The following is a 16378-nucleotide window of genomic DNA, read 5'->3' as shown; positions in this document are numbered from 1 at the left end:
TGAAGAAGAGCAGCCAGCTGTGTCTGTTCTTCCAGGTCTTCCCCAGCCTCCAAGGGGGGCCCCGGTGCCAGATTTTTCTGTCTCCTACTCCTGTCAGGACACGATCTCCCGGTTCCTGTCAAGAGCAGGAGAGAGACAGCCTGACGCCAGGCCCCCCTCGGAGGCCCTGGCCTGGGGAATTTTGCCCCCCCGGCGCCCTGGTAGCATCCCCTGTGTGATGCTTTCTGCCAAGAAGTTTTACTGCATTACTAAAACAAAACATAAAAAGCCAGCATTTTCTAAATTTTGTATAAAAGGAAGCAGCACCAGAGAAACACAAACTCAAACGTAGGTATCACCAAATTAAGAGTCGCATTTGCTTACGTTAACAACAGCCGAGCTCCAGAGGCGATAGGCTGCCAAGCTCTGCCCTGAAAGCTTCTCTTTCACTTCCTGCCACTTGGCCAGCACTGGATTCACTTCCTGTGCCTTCCCTTTCCCCAGCTTTTTTAACGGTCGCACCTCCCTCGCCGCTTGATCTGTGGTGCCAGACTTTCCCAGGATGCACTGCTTCAGGTGCGGACACAGTTCTCCCAGGGACTGACAGAGCCTTGCCATAAACAGAACCGGGCCGAGTTGGACATCTTTGAGGGTGTCCTTGTTCGCCACGTTGCCCTGGGCACTCTGCAGTTCTTCGTGCAAGCAGCCCAGGATATACTCTACACAAGACAGGCAGTGACTTCGTAACATCTCCTCCACAGTGCTGGCATCTGTATACCTGTGAAAAGCAGACTGCGGCATCTGTGCGGGGGAAGAGGTGACGGAGGGCTGCTTGGATGAGGAAGGCTCAGAAGGAAGATAGGACAAGAGGTCATCGAGCTGGACTTGCAGTTTGGCATCCAAGGCAGAGCAGAAGCTTTGAACGCAAGGGGTGAGGCCCTGGGCCTTCATGGATAAGCCACTCTTAGCAGACGGACTTCTGCTTGCCACGCTAACCCATGCCGCGTCAGGAGGCAGATCATTCGAGCTCTCAGACCAGAGAAATGATGCCATGTTGCATTCAAAGTGCCCGTGTTTGCTAGATTTTGCCACCAGTTCTTGAAGCGCAGAGATGAGAAGCTGTTTGGAACTGGTGGAGATGGAGTCAAACCCTTCTTTTGTTAGAATCTGGAAAAGACACACGCACAAGGTGGTTATTCATAGCAAATCTCACACATTATGAGCTGGTGTAAATAGAATTGATGTATCAAAACTGGAAGGATAATCTCCAGCAATGCAGTCCCTCCCGAGAAGGAATGTGGAGCCCCAGCACTTCAGTAAGAGACACTCCAGCAGAAAAGTGAATGGGTTATAGACAGCTCCCAATATAGACCTGTACTTGAGTAAGCTTTCATTACAGTGCGAGACCCCCACTGCTAACTTGAGCTCTGAGAGCGTTTTCTTTTTTTTTTTTACATATAAATCAAGAACACCTAGACCTCCTTGAAACCCTCCCCCCACCCCCCGGGCCTACCAAACCAATTGAGATTGCGCACGCTTTCCACATCCACCACCTGCTGGAGATTGAGAAATACTGACTCTCTGGGGGACTGAAGAACAGTTACTCAGGAATTCTCAGTCTCCACCCTCTGGAAGACGTGCATAGCTCATTAGTCTGGGCCGGTCTGGAGGGATAATAAGGAATTACTTGCTTAGCCAAAGCAACTTTCAAAGACGTTATATATGCTTAGTCACAAAGCAAAGCGATACTGCTCGTGACTGCATTTTTGGGGCCATGGGAGCGTTCTGCCTTCAGCTGGGCAGAGAAAAGCTGGAAAACAGATTTGTGATTACTTGCAGGAGGACAGGAAGGAACGGAATGAGGACAGATGTGGCTTCAGGAAAAGTAGAATATCAAGCCAAGTGCGAGACACTATCTCCTCAGTAACTACATCTCATCACCTGCAACCTTGCCAAAAACAGCTGCTGCAGCAAGTCCTCCCAAAAGCGAAGGGGTCGGTCCAGCAGGCGACGGCACACAGTTTCCCAATTGCATCTCATGGACTCGCTGCTCAGCAGTTCCCACACAGCGTCCCGGATTCCTGCTAATCCCTTCAGGCTCTTCACGTAGACCAAGAGTGTCGTAACGCTTGCTTTTATATCTTCACTGCACCTGGACACAAATTCAGGAGGCAAAGGGTTACACACGCTCTCCATAACTTTGCGAATGAGAATACGGGCTTTTCCTCCGCTCCCATTATCCTATGTACCAAACGCAGAAATGGAAATCCAGGAACAACATGAAGTAAGGTCACCGGCAGTTTTCTCTCACGTGACGATCCGGCTAGGGAAGAATTTCTGTGATATCTAATGAAATCTGATGGTCAAATTCATCCGTAGAGTTATGTGTTGATGTCCCTGTTGCCACCAGGCTTCAGAGGCATTTCTGTTACCCAAGTGTCAAAAGAAAACTTCATACACGGGTCTAAATATTAATATTATACTTGATCTATACAAGATGAACGTTTATCGCTCGACTGCCTAACCTCTATGATACTAACGATCAAGCTCTACCACTCTTAACTGTATGTCAAATAGGGTCTCCCTATAGTCGATGATCTAATGTATGGTACAATCTAACCTACTACTCAGAGATATTCTTATAACTAATGTATTTTTCCTTATCATGTATGTCCGCAAATAGTATTTATTTACACCATGAGCTATCCCATTTAAATCATGTTCCATGTATGTCTCCACATATGTATGCACCCTAACGCAATACCATTTGTAATCCTGTTACACGGAAATGGCAACCGCCATTCCGGCAAATGTAAGCCACATTGAGCCTGCAAATTGGTGGGAAAATGTGGGATACAAATGCTACAAATAAAATAAATAAATAAATAAAGTATCACTGTCAACAACCTTTCAAAGTCCTAACGAAGCACAGCAAAGACTCATTAACAGCAACATTAATTAACTGCAAGATTAAAGGACAAAACAAAAACAGCCACTAGACCAGATGGTATCAGTGCGACTGACCTAAATAAACAGCAGTCGGAATGTTTGCTGGCTTTCAGATTATATTTGATCTCCTAACCAGCCTCAACTGTCCCCATCTGCCAAGTGCAACTCATTGCTATTTTTTGAGTGGGTTGCGGAGGCAGTGTTGTCTTTTTCCCCTTTCTTACATGTTGATCCATTTCTGAAGAGTATCTCGCAGATAGTCCCGGCTGATGGGATGGGCCAAGGTTCGCAGCGTTGGCTGGAACTTCAAGATGGAAGACGGCAAATATTTGAACCAGCTGCCTGACTTCATCTCCTCTTGCAAAATTCTAACCCCTTGACCTGGAAGCAGTTGGGAGACAAAGAATAACAAGTTGTGCTAAACTCAACCAAACTGAAACCAACTTAAATAAGAAAAAAAGATATATATACACACACATGATTCCTCATGCCTATGGAAAGGGGCTTCCATTTCCCAGATGGATCTGCCAGTGTGGTTACCAAAGCTCAGCCTCACTCTCAGTTTGACAATGAAACACGGAGGGGTGTTGGGGGGGGGGGGAGGTGGCCGCAAATGAGGACATTCACAAAACACTAGGAACCCCTGTGGAGATCCTGTTTTTTTTTTTTTTTTTTTTTTTACTACTGTACTTTTCGTATTATAAGTGACATGGATAAAAAAATAGGCAAAAATTTTCAAAATTCAACATTGAAGTCTCTCCTAACCATCTGGCCCCTAATGAGGGCTCACATGTGAGGGCTGAACAGAATGAATAATGATGATTAGATACAGGAAAACGCCCAATAAAGTGATTCTCATACTGGTGCCAACAAGACACTATCGTAATTACTTTCAATTAGAACATGTGGCAAGTTGGTAACTTCCAGCTGCACATGAATGTATGGGTATGTACCAGATGTGTTAGCATTCATTTCTTGCAAGTTAACATACTTTCATGGGATCGTTAAGGTGAAGGACTAAGGAGCCTTTGAAAAGTCTCTTTCTTTTGAAAGTTCTTTTAGAAAACGTGCTGGTCAATATTCAAAACTATTTAACTAGCTACAAACGGCTACTCATTGGTTAAATCGCTTGTTCAGGGACATCCACTAATTTTCAACAACACTTAAGCAGTTGGCGCCCATGTAAAAAAATGGCTACTTTGGGGACAAGGAACTTGGCCAGTTAAGTGCCATTATTCCGCAGTTTACCAGCCAAGGTAACCGTAAATAGGATCCACATAAAAGTCAGTCCTATCTTTATGAGGCAACTCATGGCTGGTTAAGTTCTGAATATCGACTTAACCAGTGCCGCATAAACCGGATATTCAGCGCTGAAGCCCAGACATGGCCTGGCATGGAGGAGGAGTGGCCTAGTGGTTAGAGTGGTGGACTTTGGTCCTGGGGAACTGGGTTTGATTCCCACTGCAGGCACAGGCAGCTCCTTGTGACTCTGGCCAAGTCACTTAACCCTCCATTGCCCCATGTAAGCCGCATTGAGCGGGAAAGCGCAGGGTACAAATGTAACCAAAATAAAATAGATACTATTGGAGATTCTACATGGAATGTTGCTACTATTGGAGATTCTACATGGAATGTTGCTATTCCACTAGCAACATTCCATGTAGAAGGCTGCGCAGGCTTCTGTATCTGTGAGTCTGACGGTACATGCAGGACGTCAGACTCACAGAAGCAGAAGCTTGCGCGGCCACATTGGTGATCTGCAAGGGCCGACTTCTACATGGAATATTGCTAGTGGAATAGCAACATTCCATGTAGAATCTCAAATAGTAGCAACAGTGGGAGGAAGTGACGTCACCACCTGAAATGGCTGCCTGAGCCACGAGCTCCGATCAGCCCCAAACAATCAGTAAACCCACTGCATGAAAAACAAGCAAACGCGACTGGGAAACGCAAGAAAACAGCATTTAAAACCAAGGGTAAGCGAAAGATGCTGACCTCGAAAGCCCCAGCAGTCGACTTACAAACCTTCGCGTATACGGGCCCAGCCGCGAGTTCAAACACGCCAGCTCTCGAACAGCGCCAATCTGAGTCCCGAGGGGGGAGTCCCCCGCCGCTCTCCCCGTCGCTATTCGCTACGGGGGAGGGACGGATCCAGGAAGATACAAATATGCAGGAAATACGGGGCTGGTTGCAGGAGATAAAAACGGAAATAATAACGGCAGTGCGGGCAGACATCGCCGCGATGGGGGCGGAGCTACGCGGAGAAATAAGCGCGCTGGGCCTACGAGTAACTGAAATAGAAGACCGCCTGGAGGAACAAACAGACTTAATCCAGACACTCGACTCCCAGCACCGCGAGGCCCGACAAGACACCCAGCAAGTCTGGGACAAAATAGAAGATCTTGAAAATCGGAGCCGCCGATGCAATGTGCGATTTAGGGGTCTGCCAGACACACCACACTATACAGATTGTGAACAGACAGTTCAAAAAATTGTGAGTGCGCTGCTCCAGAACATTCAAATCACAAGAGACCCTGCTACAATCCAACTGGTGAGGGCCCACAGAGCTCTAGGAACTCTAACATCAAACCGCCCAAAAGATATTATTGCATGCTTCAGCGATTTTAAATTAAAAGAACAGGTCATGCAGGCATCGCGCTCCACACCAGGATTTGAATGGGACACATACCATATTGAATGTTACCAAGACCTGGCGGCGGCTACTTTGAAAAGAAGGGCAGAACTCCGACCCTTCACGAAATTTTTGGCAGACAAGGGGATTAAATATCGCTGGGGCCACCCTTTTGTGCTGCGATTTTACAAGGAGGGGAAGCAATGCCAAATACGAGATATCGCAGAGGCAACGCATATCTTTCCGGAAGCAGGCCCCAGCGGAGACACTAATACTCCCAGGAAACGTATACCATCAACTGGAGATAGACCAAGATGGCAGCGGGTCACAGCGGGAAAAGGACGACTACAGCGACAACACTCTGATACCCAGCTACGAAGACCCGAAGACAAAGCAAAGAAGTGACTGGAGGAACGGACGCAACAAAAGCTGATTCCAAACATAAGTTACAAGAAACTGACTGTAAGATTGAATCGTGTAAGGTGATGACATTTAATATGTAAAGAAAAAAAAAAAAAAAAAAAAAAAGCCTTTCAGTTGCGCAATTAGCACTTCACATTACTTTGCCCAAAGCAGTGGGGCCCAAATTGTTAATTGATAATATGTGGGTGGGTGGGTCACTTCCCTCTATGACACCCTTGTGCTTTGGATACGAGGATGTCTTAAAGGGGGAGGGGAGGGTAAAAGAGTTTCTAGTTGGGGGGAGATTAGTTCAGATTCGACATTACCTGAAGGTTAGAGAGCAGGACTTTCAAGAGGGAATAGACCAGAGGATTGGGAATAGAGGAGGGACAAAAGAGATTGTCACACAGATGAGATGAGTATTGTTAAATGCATGACCCTTAATGTAAAGGGACTTAATTCACCAGGAAAGAGACATCTTATGATTCAGGAGATAAAACGCCTCCATGCTGATATAACGTTTATTCAAGAGACCCATTTACTACAGGAGGCAGAGCGGCTGTGTAGTAACATGAGATCACAGCAAATATTTTTTGCATCAAGTCTCACAGAAAGGAAAAAAAACGGAGTCCTGATAGCATTATCCAATAAATACCCCTGGCAAGTGCAAAGGATAGTAAGGGACAAAGGGGGTAGATATCTATTGATGATTGTAAAAGTGGAAGGAGAGGTGTTGACACTTTTAAATATATATGCCCCCAATGACCAACAAGGTGCCTTCTATTCGGACCTATCAGTGCTCCTCTCTAAACATGTTGAAGGGACCCTTTTAATGGGTGGTGATTATAATCTCACACTGCAACCAACACTACTACTACTACTACTTAACATTTCTAGAGCGCTACTAGGGTTACGCAGCGCTGTACAAATTAACAATTAAGGACGGTCCCTGCTCAGAAGAGCTTACAATCTAGATAATTCTACGCAAGGGATACGCTACTCACAAGCAGATCGATCCCAATTATATAAATTCATGAGACAATGGCAATTAGTAGACATTTGGCGGCACAGAAACCCTCAAACTAAAAGTTATACATTTTACTCGGCTGTACACAACTCTCATTCCCGCATAGATTTTTGGATGGGGCACTTGACATTAATGACAAATACAGTGGATATTCAGATATATCCGAGGACATGGTCAGACCATGCCCCAGTAGTCCTTGAGCTGAAATTGAAGGTAATGAGCCCTGGAACGCCACAGTGGCGCTTTAGTGACAAACTACTAGCAGACCCAATCATAGCCGCCAGGATAGAAGCAGATATTAGAGAGTACATTGACATCAATGATAATAATGAAGTATCAGCTGGGATCCTCTGGGAAGGATGTAAGGCCGTGCTCAGGGGAAAAGTTATATCCTTACAAATCCACCTAGAACGACAAGTAAGAGCGAGGACCCAACAAATACATGCGGAATTAAGAGACCTCACTGAAAACTGTGCAGGGCGACCGGGGGCGGGAGCTATAAACCACCGAATACACGCATTGCGGACAGAGCTTAGGGAAATACAAATGGCAGAGATAGCAGAGCACCTCCAAAGACTGAGACAAGCTCATTTCAAATTTGGAAACAAAGCTTCACGGCTATTAGCATTTAAGTTAAAAAAGCACTATACCCATACACAAGTGCCCTCCACATTCAATAGGGAGGGGAAACTATGTATAACAGGAGAAGAGATCAGGACAGTCTTCTCAGACTTTTACACGGCCCTGTACAAAATGGAGGGTACTTCAGATGCGCAGGAAGCCCAGAATTATCTTGCAAAGGCGGCCCTACCCACATTGACAATGGTGGAAGCGGAAGCGCTCTCTGCACCGATCACAGTAGATGAGGTGGCGTGGGCCATAAGCGATATGCCTAACGGTAAATCCCCGGGCCCAGATGGATTCACAAACAAATTTTATAAACGGTATAGCAAGCTCTTAATCCCTTTACTAGTCCGAGCATTTAATGAGCTTGATACCCAAGAGGAGCTACCCTACACCTGGCGGATAGCAAATGTAGTAGTTTTACCTAAACCCGGAAAGAATCCACAATACTGTGGTTCCTACCGTCCGATCTCCTTGTTGGGATCGGACTACAAGCTTTTTACTAAGATATTGGCTAAGAGACTACAAAGACTCATGCCGAAGCTGGTACAAGAGGACCAGGCGGGATTCATCATGGGAAGGCAAGCAATAGATAACATTCGCAGGGCACTCCACTTGATTCAGGAGGCAACCAATACCAGACAGCCAATGTTGCTCCTGTCTTTAGACGCCGAAAAGGCGTTCGATAGGGTCAATTGGGTCTTTATGTTTGCAGTACTAAAGCGAATGGGATTTGTAGGACGGTTTCTAGTATGGCTCCAATTATTATATACCCAGCCATTAGCAATACTGAGAATCAATGGAACCAACTCTGACCCAATAACATTAGAACGTGGGACCCGCCAGGGTTGTGCCCTGTCCCCACTGCTGTTTGCACTAACAATGGAGCCCTTGGCCCAATGCATACGACAACATCCACACATACATGGTCTCCAGGTGGGGCATCTAACACACAAAGTCATGCTATTCGCCGATGATATCTTATTAACAGTGACTAATCCAGGCGAGTCCTTACCATATATATTACAAGAATTGAATCAATACAGCACCATGTCCGGGTTCCGGGTGAATATAGATAAATCTGAGGCTCTGGGATTGGGACTGGCGGCAGGGGACGAAGCCTCACTGCGACAACAATTCCAGATCAAATGGGTCCAGCGGTCCCTCCGATATCTAGGCATTCAATTAACACCCAAATTGTCGGACCTCCATCAAGTTAACTATCCCCAGAAACTTAAAGAATTGTTTCGAGATCTTGACAGATGGGAGGGGTTAGAGTTATCTTGGTTGGGACGTGTGGCAGCCATAAAAATGATGATTTTGCCCAAACTTTTATACCTGTTCCTCGCATTACCATTACCAGTACCGAAGGGATTTTTTCGACAGCTTAACAGAAAGGTTTTCGCCTATATATGGCAACACAAACCACCACGGGTACGAGCGGTTGTTATGTACCAATCAAAAAAAAGAGGAGGAATGGGAGTCCCAAATTTTGCTCTATACCACCAAGCAGCACAGTTACGAGTATTAGCAGAGTGGAGCACTGGTAGTACTAAATCATGGGTTCAGATGGAACAACACTGGATGGGATTAGCAAACTTACGCTCTATACTGTGGCTACCAAAGAGCCAACTCCAGTCTTATATTAGGAAAGCCCCAATAGCAGTGCAACACCCCTTGCAGACATGGTGGGCGGTCAGGCAAAGGACTCTACCCAATAGACTACATTTTCAACAGATGACAATAAAAACTGCCCCGGGATGTCCGTTGGGGGTAGACAATCCTCTCTATGGCCAATGGGAAATGAGGGGTCTTATCACGCTAAGTCAACTGTGGGAAGATGACCAAGTAACCCCATTTGAAGAATTACAAGAGGACTATGGATTACCAACCTCTCACCTATTTCACTACCAACGATATAGAGATTATATAAACAAGAAAGCAAAGATAGAACTGATTCGGAAGGAGGTAGATATAGAAAGAGCAATGAGGGCGGGTAGCCATAGGGGTTGTGTGTCTCGCCTATATGGGGCCCTGCTTGCTGATCAGGCTCCAATCCAATACTATATACAACGCTGGGAGCGAGATCTACAGATAACTCTAGATGAGACCCAATGGGAAAAAGCTTTAGAACACATGTTACATGCCTCTGTATCTAGTTCTCTCACTGAAAATAGCTATAAAATATTGTATCAATGGTACTATACTCCAAAGAGATTGGTAAAAATGTATGGGAAGGGGTCTGATCACTGTTGGAGAGGATGTACAATGGTGGGGGACATGGCCCATATTTGGTGGTTCTGTCCTAAGATCCGAATATATTGGACGGAATTGATTGATACGTTTGCTCAAGTGACTGGGGTGCGATATTCAGCTAAGCCTGAGATATGCTTACTACATGTTCGTCCATCTGGAGTGCGCCTTGCTGACCACAGACTTACTTCTATATGGTTTATAGCTGGGAAAATAACATTGGCGGCAGCGTGGAAAAGTATAATGGCACCACCGGTGATCCGGGTGATACATAAGATGGACTACCTCTAACAAATGTCAAAACTGACAGCCTTGAAATCGGGACATATAACAAAATTTAACTTGCTATGGGAGCGCTATCGCACATGGAGAGGACACAATGGGATAGATCTTGATGCGCCCCACTTGATTGTTCCTAGACTCTGAAAGCGAATAATCGACCTTAATACGACTAACCTTCACTAATGAGTAAGAGTTTCTCATGTTAGGTAGAGGGGTAGGGAGGGAGGAGGGAATTTGTTCATTTTCCTGTTATTGGTTATGGAAGTTATATATATGTGTCATATGATTATGCCATGACAAGTGTTATATATTGTTATTCAAAAATTTCAATAAATATAATTTCAAAAAAAAAAATAGTAGCAACAGTGGAGGAGTGGCCTAGTGGTTAGGGTGGTGGACTTTGGTCCTGGGGAACTGGGTTTGATTCCCACTGCAGGCACAGGCAGCTCCTTGTGACTCTGGGTAAGTCACTTAACCCTCCATTGCCCCATGTAAGCCGCATTGAGCCTGTCATGAGTGGGAAAGTGCAGGGTACAAATGTAACAAAAATAAAATAGATACTATTGGAGATTCTACATGGAATGTTGCTACTCTTTGAGATTCTACATGGAATGTTGCTACTATTGAGATTCTGTTGCTACTATTGGAGATTCTACATGGAATGTTGCTATTCCACTAGCAACATTCCATGTAGAAGGCTGCGCAGGCTTCTGTTTCTGTGAGTCTGACGTCCTGCACGTATGTGCAGGATGTCAGACTCACAGAAGCAGAAACCTGCGCGGTCACATTGGTGATCTGCAAGGGCTGACTTCTACATGGAATGTTGCTAGTGGAATAGCAACATTCCACGTAGAATCTCAAATAGTAGCAACAGTGGAGGAGTGGCCTAGTGGTTAGGGTGGTGGACATTGGTCCTGGGGAACTGAGGAACTGATTTCGATTCCCACTTCAGGCACAGGCAGCTCCTTGTGACTCTGGGCAAGTCACTTAACCCTCCATTGCCCCACGTAAGCCGCATTGAGCCTGCCATGAGTGGGAAAGCGCAGGGTACAAATGTAACAAAAAAAAAAAAAATATCCGGGAATAGCGCTGGCGTCTGAACATTTACCCTGTGGTATTTTGCAATAAAAATTCCGTCAGATTTATTACTCTGGTGATTGGGTAAGTACCGATTGTCAGCATTCACTTGATACAAGCTACGTACAAGATCATTAACGGTTAAGCACTAAGCACCTTTGTGCAGATACAGATTTTGTGAAAGCTCGTTAAAAAAACAAAAAAATCCGAAAAATATTATGAACTGTCATGAAAAATTCTGAAAAAAATCAATATACAAGTCGCTTCCGAGTACAAGTCACAACTGGAAATGCATCTGTAAAAAAAAATGCGACTTATAGTCCGAAAAAATATGGTAACATCTAAAAAAAAAAAAAAAGAAACAGTGGGGCCTTTTTATTAAAGGTTTGGCGTGTGGCAAGCCTGTTTCCCCACCCCCAGTGCGAGCCATTTCCGGCGCTACAAAAATATCTTTTAATGTTGTAGCACCAGTGCTTACCCGGCGGTGGTAAGTGCTCCCCCCCCCCCCCCCCCCCAAAAAAGTGGTTCACTTATTGCACAGCTATTTTTCTTTTCCAGCAAAAGAGACAGCCTTTTACCTGCTGCGGAAAAAAGGGGGCCTGGGCGCACATCAAAAACACGCACTGACGCTAGCGCAGGCCCCCTTTTTACCGCAGCTTACTAAAAGGACCCCAGTATGATTCAGATGTGATTTGTACAGCTGCATCACCACCACACAGGCTCATGTCGTCTCATGTCTTCAAGTGCTATTGTTCTGGCTTTTGGTCTCATTTCAACACCATCTCTTTTTCATCCACAGAGATTTACTCATATACTTCTAAACATACACACTGGCCTCCATGTTTAAGATCATTGTCAGCCGTTTATTTCATACTTAATGCTTTAACATACAAACTTTGAAGCTACTGACATCAGAAACAGGTGCATGGCAACAATTTATTCAAGTTCAAAGCGGCTACCGAAAATGCCAATCCTTAACTTTACCTGGGGAAAAACCAAGGTGAAACTCTGGTGATCTGGAGATGTGGGAGCTAACGATGCTCAGGGCCGCCGAGATACTGAGCCGGGGCAAGGCCGCCACCTCCCCCCCCCCCCCCCCCCCCACCCCAATCACTACCACCGTCGCCTCCCTCTTCAGCTCTCAGGCCGCCGGCGCCACAGTCCCTGGTCTCCACCCACCCACCCCCGTCGACAGCCCCCCTCCGTCTGCCATCGGGCCCCCTGCATTCAAATTGCCAGCGCCTCACCACCATGTGAAAGCAGCAGGATCGCCTCCCTTCGGGCCCTCCTTCACTGTGTCCCGCCCTTTTGGAAACAGGAAGTTACATCACACGAGAGCGGGACACAGTGAGGGAGGGCCCAAAGCGAGGCGATCCTGCCGCTTTCACACAGAGGTGAGGCGCAGCCAATTTGAATGCAGGGGGCCTGTGGTGGACCAAGGGTGGGCAGGTGAGACCGGGGACTGCGGCGCCGGCAACAGGATAAGGAAAGAGAGACCCTGGCGCCGGGCCCGGGGAATTTTGTCCCCTCTGCCCCCCCCCCCCCCCCCCCCCCCCCCTCAGCGGCCCTGATGATGCTTTATCTTACTGGACGATATCTACTTGACGACAGACAAGCCAAGACCCATGACATTACTCACCTTCTGGATACTGGCCTGTGACAGTCTCCAGCATAGAAAAAAGTACAGCGCAGGGCAGGGCTGGGTCTGAGGCCACGCCCTCCGGCAGTGTGTAAAAGAGAGCGTGAGCCTGGTAAACAGTTGTGGCTAATAACTCTACCACCGAGCACACCTGTGCCTTTATACCGGCCCCTGCAAAACAGAAAAACGTCAGCACACTCTTTGCATTGGAGGTTTCCTTCTGAACAGATTTTCTTCTCTCTTACTAACCATGGTGTGGTTGGTTCAATAGCTGCTGAATGGCCGCTTTTCTGGCCAGCAAGAAGTCTGCCAGAGCCTGGCGTGGTGAGCTATCTTCCAGGAACATGATGGCACATAAGGCTTCGGCAAGAGCCTGGTCGGAAACAGTAGGACATTTTAGTAGAGATTTGCTTTCCTGTAGGATTGTTGATCTGGTGAGAAGAAAATAGAACGGGATCAAAGCAGCTCTGGGAAGAAACATGATCTTGCCTACACTGAGCTCCATCAAGCAGGTGCATCCCATGCGTCTCTTGTAAAAACTGCAGGAACTTATCTGTTCTCTCATGCTGTACAAGATGGATGGGTACATAAGTATTGCCACACTGGGACAGACCAAGGTTTATCAAGCCCAGCGTCCAACAGTGGCCAATCCAGGTCACAAATACCTGGCAAGATCTTGAAAAAGTTCAATACATTTTATGTATCCCAGAAAACAGAAGGGTTTTTCCCAAGCCCATTTAATAATGGTCTATGGACTTTTCCTTTAGGAAGATGGCCACACCTTTTTGAAACCCCGCTAAGCTAACCACCTTTACCACATTCTCTGGCAACGAATTCCAAAATTCTTCACAAAAAATAAACTTGCTGAAAGCAAACTATTTGGAAAAACAGGATATAAATTGCAAATTAAATGATAGTAATCTGTGTTGCCTTAGATAAAAACTAAGCACTATTTGATCATGCTGTATACCTCATAAAAGTTTTGCCTTGTAATACAAAATTGGAATGATTTATCCTTTCAGCAGGATTTTGGGGAACAAACAAATGTCCCAGGGCGGAGGAAGACATTATTCTGTACATAAAATGAAGCCTTCACGTGGGTAGTTTTACCGAAAGTGGCCAGCAGCGGCGACCTGTCGCACCAGGATGGGGAACCTGGCCAGGATGGGGCTGTAGCGGGAGCCTGATGAGTCCAGCTGCAGCAGGCTGTGCTGGTGGCAGCACAGCAGGTAGAGTTGTGTCGCCCGCAGGGCCTGGGAGGCTTCCATGCAGCTCCAGATCCGCTCCGGGATTTCTAGAAGCAGCTTGATTTGGGCTGCCACACTGTAGAACTTCTCCTGCGACTGGGTTGGAGCCTGGACCAAATAAGAAGGGAGAGAAAAGATCTAATGACAGTACTCTGCTCCCCCTTATCCTCTGTCCCACAAACCTTTTTGTCACAGCGACCTCTGTTTCAAGCTAGAAGTGGATACTGAGACAGACACAGACATACCAGAGCAAACTGGAGTGGGATACAGCATCAGCTAAGGCTCAGGGAAGAAGATCATTCTGTTGTGCCCTCCAAGTACAGAGATATTTTACTGCCCCTGAGCAGGTGCACACAGGGCCCAGTGCTAGAGCCTCAGATACACGCCCCCCACCTTCTGTTACCCACACTAGATCCACAGACAGTCTCTCCCCCCCCCACCAACCCCATTACCTACACTAGTGCAGGTCCATAGACAGACACGCCCCCCTTTACCTGCACTAGATCCACAGATGTACCCAATCACTACCTGCGCTAGAGACACAGACAGATGCGCCCCCCCACCGCTACTTACGCTAGATCCACAGATGTCCCCCACCCCCTGTGCTAGAGCGACAGACTGATGCGCCCCTCCCCCAGTTACCTGCAGTAAATCCACAGATGTCTCCCGTTACCTGCACTAGATCTACAAACACGTCCCTCCCAGCGGTTACCTGCGCTAGATCCGCAGATGTCCCCCACCCCCTGCGCTAGAGCCACAGACTGATGCCCCCCCCACCAGTTACCTGCACTAGATCTACAAACATGTCCCTCCCCCGCGGTTACCTGCGCTAGATCCGCAGATGTCCCCCACCCCCTGCGCTAGAGCCACAGACTGATGCCCCCCCCACCAGTTACCTGCACTAGATCTACAAACATGTCCCTCCCCCGCGGTTACCCGCGCTAGATCCGCAGATGTCCCCCACCCCCTGCGCTAGAACCAATGTGCCCTCCCCCTCTCTGTTACCTGCACTAGATCTACAGACAAACACGTCCCTCCCCGCGGTTACCTGCGCTAGATCCACAGACAGATGCGCCCCCCCCCGCTACTTACGCTAGATCCACAGATGTCCCCCACCCCCTGTGCTAGAGCCACAGACTGATGCCCCCCCCCCCAGTTACCTGCACTAGATCTACAAACATGTCCCTCCCCCGCGGTTACCTGCGCTAGATCCACAGACAGATGCCCCCCCCCCCCCCCGCTACTTACGCTAGATCCACAGATGTCCCCCACCCCCTGTGCTAGAGCCACAGACTGATGCCCCCCCCCCAGTTACCTGCACTAGATCTACAAACATGTCCCTCCCCCGCGGTTACCTGCGCTAGATCCACAGACAGATGCGCCCCCCCCCCGCTACTTACGCTAGATCCACAGATGTCCCCCACCCCCTGTGCTAGAGCCACAGACTGATGCCCCCCCCCCAGTTACCTGCACTAGATCTACAAACATGTCCCTCCCCCGCGGTTACCTGCGCTAGATCCCCAGAAGTCCCCCTCCCCCGTTACCTGCTCCCCTCGGGAGCCCCCCCGCAGAGCGCCGCACGTCCGGTGCATGTCCTGCACGGCTCCCAGCACTTGGCCGCAGCAACGCCGCATGTCGCCGATAGTGTCGGCCGCCTCGATCAGGTCCCGATAGCGCTCGCCCACCATCTGCCGCAGCTCCTCCTTCTTCTGCTCGATGCCGGCCCGCAGGCGCCGCTCCAGGCCGCGGATCTCCTCGGCGCCGTAGGCCTCAAAGAGAGCCCCGGGGTCGCCGATATCGGAAGCCCGCAGGCTCTGAGCTGGCACCGCCATTGTACCCGGAAGTGGCCGCGGCCAGGCTCCCTGTCATGTGACTAAGCGCTGTGGGCGGGGCTTCCGTGCGCACCCTGTCATGTGACGCAGGAGCTAAGGAAGTTAGATTGAGGAGACGACGTGACGTCGAAACGTTGAAGCCGGCTCAGCCCGGCTCCGCCTCACCAGCGCAGGCGTCATCCCCGTTCACCCAATACAAAGCTCACAAACTTATGAGCTGCTCCGCCCACTACTACTTATCATTTCTATAGCGCTACAAGGCATACGCAGCGCTGTACACCATACACGACAAGACTGCTCAAAGAGCTCATATTCTAAAAATGGAATGTTGTTAGTGGAATAACAACAACAAAAAAAAAAAAAAAACAGCAAACATGACTCACAAAAACACAAAAATAAAATGGCCCAAAAATGAAAAGAATAAAATTATCAAAA

At 47.8% G+C, this 16378-nt stretch overlaps 1 protein-coding gene across 3 annotated transcripts in view; it reads right to left on the bottom strand.

Annotated features, from left to right (window-relative positions):
- COG1 (component of oligomeric golgi complex 1) overlaps positions 1 to 15983 on the bottom strand; it is a 43152-nt gene extending 27169 nt beyond the window's left edge. Inside the window, exons 1-7 of one of the 3 annotated variants that reach the window (XM_030208531.1) lie at positions 15656 to 15983; positions 13975 to 14219; positions 13114 to 13295; positions 12865 to 13035; positions 3153 to 3309; positions 1921 to 2131; positions 364 to 1146 (exon numbers count right to left, since the gene is read on the bottom strand). In XM_030208531.1, coding sequence (XP_030064391.1) covers positions 364 to 1146; positions 1921 to 2131; positions 3153 to 3309; positions 12865 to 13035; positions 13114 to 13295; positions 13975 to 14219; positions 15656 to 15943 — 2037 coding nt within the window. In that variant the 5' untranslated portion in view covers positions 15944 to 15983. The remainder of the gene's footprint in view (positions 1 to 363; positions 1147 to 1920; positions 2132 to 3152; positions 3310 to 12864; positions 13036 to 13113; positions 13296 to 13974; positions 14220 to 15655) is intronic. The other 2 variants (XM_030208529.1, XM_030208528.1) reach the window with 2 other exon arrangements.
- Between the last annotated feature and the right edge of the window lie 395 nt (positions 15984 to 16378).

Source organism: Microcaecilia unicolor, chromosome 6, assembly GCF_901765095.1.
Source record: "Microcaecilia unicolor chromosome 6, aMicUni1.1, whole genome shotgun sequence".
Classification (NCBI taxonomy): domain Eukaryota; kingdom Metazoa; phylum Chordata; class Amphibia; order Gymnophiona; family Siphonopidae; genus Microcaecilia; species Microcaecilia unicolor.
Note: the sequence above shows the minus strand (reverse complement) of the source record. Positions and strands in the feature narration are given on the sequence as shown.